Below are 11,511 nucleotides of genomic sequence, written 5' to 3'. Positions count from 1 at the left end.
GTGTCTGTTTGATTTTACTACTGTATTATTGGACCTCAGTGAGAACTGTTTCTAAGCCAGAATTCAGCCACTGAAGAAAAAGAGACAGAATGATAGGCTATTAAACTGCTGGAACAAGGAGACCAAGGAGGTGTGAAAGGAGAGGAGAGGCAGAGTCCAGGAGGAGGGCACACCTGCCGCCTCCTTGAAACAGGTGGGTGAGGAAGGATGCCCGTATAAGATACTCTTAAAGCAAAGGATCCAGATATGGAGGGAGTTCACAGCTCACGACAGACTGCTGATTATTGTTCAAAAGCCCTAGTGAGGCTGGAAAACATAGTGGCATCAAGCTATTGTTATGTGGTTCCTCAATATACCAGACACAAAAAACAAATGTAAGTTACAGTGGTTTACAGTTTGGAAGGGTTGAGATTAAAAGCCATACCACTGGTGATTTTAATCAGCAGAAACACTCTGATCAGTAATACTGTCTACATACAGGTTTTCAGATCTAGACCTTAGGTGTACTTGTTCTGAGAGCTAGAAAAATGTCTAGGCAGAATGGTAGAGATAAGCTAGGTAGTTCTGGTTTGACCCAGTTAGAACCAATTAATATTATAGTGGGGAGGGGGGTATATTATTCATTGAAAATTTAAGTCTTATCTGTCATTCACAGTACGTGACTTAGATTCTTAGCAAATGTGTTACCAAAACCAATACGTGTCTGAGTGTCCAATATGCTTAGCACTTTGGGAGTGGTGAACGTATGGTATAAGCTATATATGTACTCTTTGCCCTCAAAAAATATAGAAGATAGGACTCAACAAATGAAACTATAGTGCAAAAAAGAAAGTGCCAAAGAAAACTGAAATACTTAGGAAATGTTTTAAAAGTAGGCAGAATTTGAGCTTAACTCCCAAATGGGATAAGAAGTGAGTTTTTCTTTCAGCTTTTATTAAAAAGTACCATCAGGTAGGGGCGCCTGGGTGACTCAGTCGGCTAAGTGTCCGACTTCGGCTCAGGTCATGATCTCTCAGTCCGTGAGTTCGAGCCCCGCATCGGGCTCTGTGCTGACAGCTCAGAGCCTGGAGCTTGTTTCAGATTCTGTGTCTCCCTCTCTCTCTCTCTGACCCTCCCCCGTTCATGCTCTGTCTCTCTCTGTCTCAAAAATAAATAAATGTTAAAAAAATTAAAAAAAAAAAAAAGTACCATCAGGTATATTTATGGAAAAGATCAATGCTTACAAAGGGTTCGGTTATAAAAAATCTTTGTTGACCTAAGTAGTATCTGATCAAAAGCACAATTAAAGGCCACAAAATATTAAGTATCAGTTTATTTAAATTTCTAAAAGATGTAAAAATAGACAACTTTTCTTTGTAGTAGAAAGAACATGAAGATGTGGAGTCCTAGGACCTAGTTTGGTGTGAAATTAGGAAACTCCTGTAATCCCTCTGGTACCTACCTCCATTTCCTAATTTGCAAAAGGGCAAGAATATTACTTGTTCATCCTAACCCTCAAAAGGTCTGTTTGAGAAATAACTGGTCTGATTTGAAATAGAAATTCTTTACGTGTGGCCAACATTAAAATAATAAACTCATCACGGTAAGTAGAACATTATAGTTCATGACAGTAATTAGAAATTAAGTGGCAACATGCAGATACTTGCAAATATTAATGTAATGAAACAAAACAGAAGGAATATTTCTTCACACGGTAGTTGGGAAGGAGAAATAAGACTTCTACTACTTAACTAAAACAGTGTCTCTATACTAGCTTTTGAATATTATAAATATCACCAGACACCAAACCACAACATAAATTTCATTTCTATATTTCAGAAAACCTACTTGAATACACTTTGAAACAAGAGTACAACAAAATAGAATATACTTCAAATGTTGAATATACAAACTATTATAGTTCAAATCTGAACACTGGTACTTTCCCTCTTAAACTTCAACTAAAAAAAAAGAAAGAAAGAAAGAAAAGAAAGGAAGGAAGGAAAAAAACAAAAACACCAGGTATTAGAGCTACCTGACAAAAATTCATGCTGAGCCTGAACTTCCAAGTGACAGTAGAACTGGAACTGATATGTCTGCACAGATGCCAGGGCTAAGTGAGTGACACAGGCAGGTTACAGCAAAAGGCCAGAGCAACTGTTAATTTGTCCACAATTAGGAAACTGACAGACTTAAACTACCATATAAAATGTTACATGTAAATTCTATAACAATACTGTGCTAGGTACAAGATTTTTAAAATTTTTCTTTTAATAAAAAAGCTTTACACAAACAAGCCATTAGCTTATTTCGATAAAGAAAACTGAAAATTAGTCTAAGGCCTTTGTTTTAAATCAGCTTAAGCTATATGATATAAAAAAAAAAATCGCACTAGATCTTTTTTGCTATCTTTCTGAAAAGCTTTTGGATCCATTTTCAATTCACATTCTAAAATACCTATATTAGCAGTCTTCACGTAGCACCAGTTAAGTGAGTTCTGTGTGAACACAGTAATAATTGCTGGTATGCATATAAAATGCATCAAAAATTGCTGTATGTAACAATGAGATCACCCATCCCAACCCCTCCCCACTGAAAACTATATAACCTCTTACAGAATGTTAGTGTTCCAAGTCTTAGTGTAACTTGATATTGTAGTGAGTTGCTTGGTCCCTTTTCAATCCTTTTCCTTATTGATGGGTTCAGTTGTTTCCTACTGTAAGAGGCAGTTTTCTGTCAGCATCTCCGTATGTAGTTCATTTCCCACTGAAACATGGGATAGGTAATTTACTTCCAGTAAGTTTGATTGTTTTCTTATATGCATTAAAAATGTTTTAAAGTCTTCTTTTGACTCTTCTTGATGACCTCCCTTGCAAGTATTTATGTTAGTACTATCACTAACAGTCTTAAGTCCGTGGTAGGGCTGCTATTTTATTTCTCACACGTCACTAGTCCTTCCGTTTTCATAGTTACGGGAAGGGCAATAGCTGAAGGTGCACTGACAACCACTACGTGGGTCACTGTCTTATTTCCATCTGCTGGTTTTTCTTCTTGTACCAGCTGCAAAGTTTTCACGTCATGTTCCTGCTTTTTTGCCACTGCTTCTGATTTTACCTCTGGCCCTTTTATGACCGCACTGATAACTCGGGGAGGAGTCTGGCCAGATGCCTGCTGAGTAGGCACCGATAGTCTCATTACAGGTGTACCATGGGCTATGGAAACAGGAGTAAGTGCTCTCACAGCCAGCGGGGTTCCAACAATGTTAATGCTTCCCGATCCAGTCAGATTTGACTTTGTCTGAAGTTGACACTGTGCAAGTTGTGTAGCTGGGATGGTAATAATTTTGGCAGGCTGCATGGTGATTTTGTCTCCATTTTCAGAAGAGGCTGGCATCACAGTAGGGATTGTCTGAATAACTACCTTTGGAGAGGTTGCTGTTGTTGGACTAGTGCTGGTTATTAACGGTGCACCTGCATTAACTGACTGAACTGCCACAGTTGAAATTTTCTGACCCAACGATGTCATTACAACAGGTACTTGCATTGCGACACGAACTGTCCTAGTAGATTAAAAAAATTGATTTAATGTTAGACAACAGGTTTCTTGAGCAAAAAGATGAATGCAAATCTAAAATGTACAGAACTATTGCTCTCAAACTCTACAGGTGTACTGACAATTTACAGTATGAAATAGCATGAAATAAATACATTTTAAAAACAAAAGCCCACACTAAGTTCCATCTACAAAACCATAAAAACCAAGTCAAGTTAGTTGAGACATCTACTTTAACAGCAACAAAATACATTTAAAAAAGATCAGGCAATTTTCCAAGTCTTGATGACAGTGGGTTCTTAGGCTGCTAACATTAAAAAGGGGACATAGGGGCGCCTGGGTGGCGCAGTCGGTTAAGCGTCCGACTTCAGCCAGGTCACAATCTCGCGGTCCGTGAGTTCGAGCCCCGCGTCAGGCTCTGCAGAGCCTGGAGCCTGTTTCCGATTCTGTGTCTCCCTCTCTCTCTGCCCCTCGCCCGTTCATGCTCTGTCTCTCTCTGTCCCAAAAATAAATAAACGTTAAAAAAAAAAAAAGGGGGACATATTTTTGCTAAGGCACTTTCTAAAATAAATACGAATAATGGTTTCCTTCACTGACCTTGGAGCTGCCGTTGCTGACACAGATGTGGTAGTAGTAGGGGACCTGGATGGAGCATCGTGACCAGGGGAAGTGATATTCACAACTCTAGCTACACCCTTCTCTGCTCTGGAGCAGTTTAGAGAGGAGTTTTTTCCACCACGAACAGAGGTTGCTGCTTTTAGGAGACTTTCTGCAGACAGTGACACTCGTTCTAATGATTTTTCATCAGTAGCTGCTGCTAAGTCTTCATTACAAGTTTCACTTTTGTCGTCGTCTATGACCACTATGTTTTTGGGCATATCCTTGAACTGATACACAAGCCTCTGTCCTTCAACCTTTGCAAGAATACCCCTTTGGTAATAATATCTGTAAGGGAAACAGTATTACATGAATCAAGTGCATTACATTTTTTTACCCCCCAAGAAACACCATGGAGAATGAATAGTAACAGAAACATTCATTTGTTCCTGTTAGAGACCAGAAGGAGCTCCTTTAAAAGGCTGAATCTGTGGAGTATGTGAATACTGTCACGTAAACTATATGTCCATTTACAAACACCCCTAATTACAAGAAGGCATGTATACTGAAAAGTTTTATGGGTTTCCCAAATTGACAAAACTTAGGGGAAATTTTCATATTAAGATAAATCCATTGTAACAAATTCACAGGAACTAAAAAGTAAATTAACGATTTGGAAACCATTTTGTTTGCGTTTAATTTTCTTAAAGGTCTTCAACTTTTCTATTAAAGAATGGTCCTAAAATTAAGCACATTTTTCTTCAAAGATGGGTTTCCAGTGATGCTGAAATTTTAGACATCTAGACCAAAATCTTTCTCCCTATCTACCTCCAAATCCAAGAAACTGCTCTAGAATATCCCCCAAATTGTTATAATAAGGGCTTTTAGAGCTCTTTTTAAACCACTAAGACAATGTTCAGAGGTATTACGGTTTGTTTAAAAATTCACTCTTGTGTTCTTACCTCAGAGCTCGTCCCATAGTTTCATAGTTCATATCTGGCTTATTCTTATGCTTCCCCCAAAGCTTAGAGACAGCCTTGGAATCCACAAGCTTGAATATGCCTTTTTCTCTCTGAGTCCACTTAATATACCGAGGACAAGTATTTTTATCTTGAAGTAGATCTAAGAGAAACTCCCACAAATAGGTTGTGTTTCCTTTGAAAAAGTGATAAGACATTGGTGAAAAATTCTTTAATATAATTAAAAGCAAATATTTAATTATGCTGAATAAAAATTCATTTACTACTGGTAAAACAAATGTACTAAGAGTCTGTCAATAAGTACTTGACTATATGAGCAATCACTTATACAGTGTCAAATTGTGTCGCCCAATTACATATAAACTATCTTTCATTATAAAAGTCCTACATACACTTGTTTGCTGGTTTTCAAAAATAATATCCTATTTATAGTTATGATACTCCTATAATAGAGGTCCTGGGTTTTGTACTATTATACATCACCCTATCCTAAATTTTGAGTTCAGTAAAGGCAAATGCATAATGCATAGCACAAAGTGAACCTGAATTAAACATAATCTAATTTAATCTAATTTATTAATTTACAGATTTAAACCACGAATAAATATGCACCAGTATGTTTATCATATAAGCCCAAATTCTGTGATCAAAATTCATCAAAAGGCACTTATTTACTGAAAAGGCAAGTAGTACACAATGAAATATGCAAAACTTTTAGACATTAGTCCAAGGATCTTTTTATAAGATCTATATATATACTTTTATAAGATCTATACTATATACTATATAATGGCACACCCAACATGAGGCTCAAACCCACAACCCCGAGATCAGGAGTCGCACGCTCCACTGCGTAAGCCAGCCAAGCTCTCTGAAACGTATTTTTCTTTGGTTCACCTTTATGCATGAACTCTGAAGTACATGTCTTATAAAGTATAAATTACCCATGACCCTTTAAACATTCTTTTATCACTATCCTCTGGACTACCAGTCAATTTGGATTTGATTATCAATGAATGAGAGCTACTGCCTCTAAAAATAGGGTGGTTGTTTTTTTTTTTCCCTTAACTGCTAATCTCTTTCTACTGATGATACCCGATTCAGTGAAGATAAGCCGTATATTAGGATTTCATTATACACGAACAATTCAGTTAGTAAATACATTTGTGCTTTAGTCTTAAAATATGAACTCCTTAAATAGAAATACTAAGTAGTATTTCTAGCATTTCCTTTAACTGTCAAGTATTCATCAAATGTTAACTATATACAACATTTGATCATATACTAACAAAATTTGAAAATGGGATATTTCTGCAGAGTAAAATACTTATTCATCACACACTATGTAGTAGGACACAAAAGAGCATTTAAAACGTGGTCCTTCAAGGAATTTACAATCTAGTTGGGAAGGGGGAAAAAGTAAATGACAAGTTAACAATACAAAAAAGAAGTAATGGTTTAAAATGACCTAGGATCTATCACAAGGCAATGCATAATTATATTCCAAATGATTGACAAAGTTTCTGGGGTTTCAGGAATGAAAATAAAGTGGATCAGTAAAGCATGAAGACTTGGAAAATGACTAAGATGTGCATAGAGGAAAAGGAGAGAAACTGGGTAGGTAAGGTAAAGAACTTAATCCCCCAAAGAAGAGTCAATTTTTTTTTTCCCCTTTGGAGAACTCTTGAGGGCGGACAAGTAGTGGACAGTGTTTATAAGAAGATCAGGCTTTTCAGGCTGCTGATTTTTTTATTCCCCTCATAAGCCTCTAGGGCCAGACGTTCTTAAGTTGATCAAAGAACAGAAAAGATCACTGAGAAGAAGAAAATTACACACACCACCATTGAGTCACTGGGTCATCTCTAGGCTCCTACTCACTATCCCCTTACTCTCATCAAATCTAGATCCAAATTACAGCCTTCATGAGAAGAACCTTTAAGGGTGGGAGACTTCCAAATTAAGCCACTGCTACTCAATCTAAATGCTGATGCTCTTCCTCAGGCATTTCATTTTCATTCTGGAATTCTCTGAAAATTCAATAAATTTATTAAGCCATAGTTGAGACTAGTGTAAATCTCTTGACTTGAAAAGATTAACCTTCAACTTTACAAGGTTATATTTATGGCTCTGAAACCCCACTGTACCAGCATCAACATGTATAAACTATAGGTAACCTTCAACCACATCAAGATGAGTACTTGAGACATTTTTATTTTCTTTGTGATCAGGCCCCAGAAGTGGATATAGTAAAAGTGCAGAGAACTTACTCTGTAAAAAAATGTTTGAATAACAGACAATGCCTTTTATATAGTAGGGATTTGAGTGCATCCATGTTTGTTGAACTAGACTCATAAACGTTCCTCAGGTTACCTTTAGGTACCACTCCACCCCAGTTCCCAACCACAAGTTAAAACTTAAAAGTCTTCATCTCATTTTAAGGAAAACAATTTGGAAAGGGAAGCCTTTATCAGACAAGGTAGTTCATTAAGCCTCTGACATACTGTCAACATTTACAATGACATTTTACAGAGGAAACACTGAACTTCTTAAAATTTTTATTTTTATCTTTTTTTAATGTTTATTTTTGAGAGACAGGAACAGAATCTGAAGCAGGCTCCAGGCTCTGAGCTGTCAGTGCAGAACCTGATGCAGGGCTCACACCCACAAACCGTGAGATCAAGACCTGAGCTGAAGTTAGACATTTAACCAACAAAGTCACCCAGGCACCCCTTAAGATTTTATTTTTATTTTAAAAATTTTTTTTAATGTTTATTCATTTTTGGAAGACGGAGAAAGACAGAGCACAAGCAGGGGTGGGTGGAGAGAGAGGGAGACACAGAATCCGAAGCAGGCTCCAGGCTCTGAGCGGTCAGCACAGAGCCCGATGCGGGGCTCGAACTCACAAACCGCGAGATCATGACCTCAGCCGAAGTCAGACGCTTAACCGACTGAGCCACCCAGGCGCCCCTCAAGATTTTATTTTTAAGTAATCTCTACACCCAGTGTGGGACTCAAACTTACAATCCCATGATCAAGAGTCACATGCTCTACCGACTGAACCAGCCAGGTGCTCCCGACTGATTTTTAATCTTTAATCTTCACATTTACCACGCTGCCTCAAGTTTAATAATACAATATGGGAATTTTAACAAAAAGTGATTCTGACTGGCAAAAACAGGTCATCACAAAGGTTTTCTCCAGTGTTAAGCATACGGTCTTTGAGTACAGGAGACTGCTGATGATGGGAATTATTTTAAAAACAGTAATAATTGTACACAACATAAATTAAAAGATAAAACCTAAGATGTTAGAAATGTAAAATGACCAAAGACAGACAAGGAAATAAGTATCCTAAATCCATCCTAAATTGAATTATTATTGGTTCCTGAATAAATAACATTTCAATGTAACTTGATTTGTAACGGATTTTTTTTTTTGCCTTTATTTCCTGGCAAACTTATTAGAGAACTTTTTTTTTTTTTACTAGAGACTTAAGTTTTGCTTTAATTATTTAAAATTAGATGTAAAACCACCTGTTGAAGATAGAATAAACTTGAATGTATTAAACCAAAATATATCCAGCTATTAAATATAGATCTGAAAACATTCGTGAAAGTGAGAAATTTTGGTTATCAGATAATCAGAACACACCTAAAACCATGATTAAAATGACCTGAAATCAACTTACTTAACATATTAAGACAACAGAATGTAGAACTCTTGTTAAAGTTTGTTTTTAACGAAAATATGCCAACTCTAAAGCAAAAATATGGTAAGTTTTTGTTCTGACTCCTGACAGTACTGACATTGGTTGAGTAGGAAATTAAATCCAGTTTGCCTTGGGAATTCTTGCATTACCTGTATCAGTTAATAAATGATGTATCCGAAATAAGTCTTCATTATAAACTCTTTCAATTCTGAGTGGCTCTGTGTGAGGATGAGTGCTGTTACACATACCTCCCCATCAAGAACAATGGCCCTTAAGAAGGGTGTGCATAAGACTGCACTTAAGGGGCACCTGAGTGGCTCAATCAGTTAAGCTCCGACTCTTGATTTCGGCTCAGGTCGTGAGCTCACGGTTCGCGAGTTTGAGCCCTGCACTGGGCTCTGTCCTGAGGATGCAGAGTCTGTTTGGGATTCTCTCTCCCTCAAAGACTGTACTTAAGACAACCTTTCCCAAACATAAATGCCTACTGCCTTTTACTCCCCCATAGCCTATCTATGGCTACAGAATTTCAGTGGGGTAGGGACTGGGTACAAATTAAAAAAGCTCCCCAGGTGATGCTCATACATCCCTGATTAAGAACTACTACCAAAGACTGTACTTCCGCTTGTACTAGAAATAATTTTCTTACAAATGCAGAAATGTCGACTGAAAAAAAAAAAATCATCTCACCTCCAAAACAGCCCTCCCCAAATTACCTTTGCCTTCTCTGGGTTTCTTCTTTATACCTAACTCAGGAGACCCATTGGAAATTGGTGATTGCTGGGTCTTTGGTTTACGGCCAACTGAAAAAATAAGATTGAAACCATACAGTGAAAACAAGAAAAACAGAAGCATGATCAGCAGACTCTGTGAGAACACATTATTCATGAAATTGACACTAATTTGTGTATTAATATACTGCAGTGTATATAAAAAACTGCATTTAAAATGAGCATTAAAAGCACTTCTGCAATTTCAGATTACAGCAGTTAGTTGGCAGTAATTTCAGTGTATATGGCAAATCAGGTACTACCAACCTATTATTTATATGGTCAGAGCCTCAATTTGCTAACCTCTTCCAATAATGTAGCAATGGAAACAAATTCTAGTATAAACTTTTTTCTGTTCTACAGGATTGTTAGAAAAAGCTTTACCTACCTATTGCAGAGGATGTGGTAATCTGCGAAGCCCTTTCAGCTCAAATGAGGAAAAGTAAAAAGTGTTATTTTAAACACTCTATTGCTCTGAGCCAATCAATTCACCAGAATTTAAGCATATGTGTCCAGATTTCCCCACCTCAACGTGTAGGTACATTATAAGGATAAAAAAAACCTTCCAAATAATTATTTAGTGTGTCTAATAAGGGTGCCCTTCCTTTTGCTTCTCACTTCTGCCATAAGGCTCTCTCAGACAGACTAGCATCCAGCATGAACAGAAAGAAAAGCAAGAGCTGTACTTTATACTAAAACGTGTAAGGCTGAAATGCATTGTTTCCAATCCTTAACACTGACAGAAGAATTCTGGCAAATGAGGGGGAAGCCTCCACAAAGGCTGGGAGTAGCCAAGCATACTATGTTTACAGATTATATTACTAATTTGGTGACTGTCATACATCTGGGATTTCTGATGTCACTCTGTTCTTCATTAGCAAGGATTATTTAGAGCTAAATAGAGACCTAAATTAAAGTGTTTTATTTCAAACTACATAGCCTTTATATTCTAGAATTCATCATGGTAAAACTAATAAATAAGAAGTATGCTCTGACAAAAATTAAAATGGAAAGTTCACTGGTCTCCTTATTAGAACAGAGATTAATTTTTCAATTTAAATAATGTTTAGATGTATAAATCAATCAGTAATAAGTCTCAAGCAAAAACAAACAAAACAAAAAAAACAAAACCAACTTCCTTAATCAAAACGTTAGCCCAGGGATGTGGCCTGGGTGCCTTAGTCGGTTAAGCATCTGACTCTTGATCTCAGCCCAGGTCTCAATCTCAGGGTTGAGTCAAACTCCATGTTGGGCTCCATGCTGGGTGTGGAGTTTACTTAAAAATAAATAATAATTTAAAAAGCCCAAAAAGGCTTAATTTGTTTTCATATAAAGTAGTATTTGTGAAATCATACTCCTTAAGAAATAGTTTATTCATCAGTAGAAAACAAGGTTCTCCAAATTAATTTTTAGAATTGCATGTAATCGTCTCTTGGAGATTCATAACACACATTAGTGTATCAGAAGGATCTGTTATTAAAAAACAACCTACTTGGGGCATCTGGCTGGCTCACTTGGTTAGGCATCCGACTTGATTTCAGCACAGGTCATGATCTCATGGGTTTGTGAGACTGATCCCCGTGTGTCCAACTCTGCGCTGACAGAGCACCGCATGCTTGGGATTCTCTCTCTCCCTCTCTCTCTGCCCCTCCCCCCCACTCATGTGCGTGCACGTGCTCTCTCTCTCAAAACAAATAAACTTAAAAAAAAAAAAAAAAAAAAACCCTACCTAACTCTGTCTGTCCCAAATGAACTTAAGCACAAAATACAAGGTATATATATTTACAAATACATTATTTATCTTTTAAATGGTCATTAAGACCATCTATTTTCAAATATGTAAAATTAGTGTTAAATTGGCAAATTATTTCCTGGTTTATATCATACCACATTTTGGTTCCCTAAATGATCCCATTTTTCATGGTCT

The 11,511-nt window shown here is 37.0% G+C and overlaps 1 protein-coding gene across 14 annotated transcripts in view; it reads right to left on the bottom strand.

Annotated features, from left to right (window-relative positions):
* Positions 1–1,294: 1,294 nt before the first annotated feature.
* Positions 1,295–11,511, bottom strand: part of ELF2 (E74 like ETS transcription factor 2) — a 94,695-nt gene continuing 84,478 nt past the window's right edge. For 6 of the 14 annotated variants that reach the window (XM_045467313.1, XM_045467306.1, XM_045467307.1 and 3 more), the window contains 5 exons: positions 9,973–10,011; positions 9,531–9,617; positions 5,091–5,283; positions 4,129–4,476; positions 1,295–3,538 (listed from right to left, as the gene is read on the bottom strand). In XM_045467313.1, coding sequence (XP_045323269.1) covers positions 2,911–3,538; positions 4,129–4,476; positions 5,091–5,283; positions 9,531–9,617; positions 9,973–10,011 — 1,295 coding nt within the window. In that variant the 3' untranslated portion in view covers positions 1,295–2,910. The remainder of the gene's footprint in view (positions 3,539–4,128; positions 4,477–5,090; positions 5,284–9,530; positions 9,618–9,972; positions 10,012–11,511) is intronic. The other 8 variants (XM_045467308.1, XM_045467309.1, XM_045467315.1 and 5 more) reach the window with 2 other exon arrangements.

Source organism: Leopardus geoffroyi, chromosome B1 (assembly GCF_018350155.1).
Source record: "Leopardus geoffroyi isolate Oge1 chromosome B1, O.geoffroyi_Oge1_pat1.0, whole genome shotgun sequence".
NCBI classification, from domain to species: domain Eukaryota; kingdom Metazoa; phylum Chordata; class Mammalia; order Carnivora; family Felidae; genus Leopardus; species Leopardus geoffroyi.
This window is presented reverse-complemented; position numbering and strand designations above follow the sequence as displayed.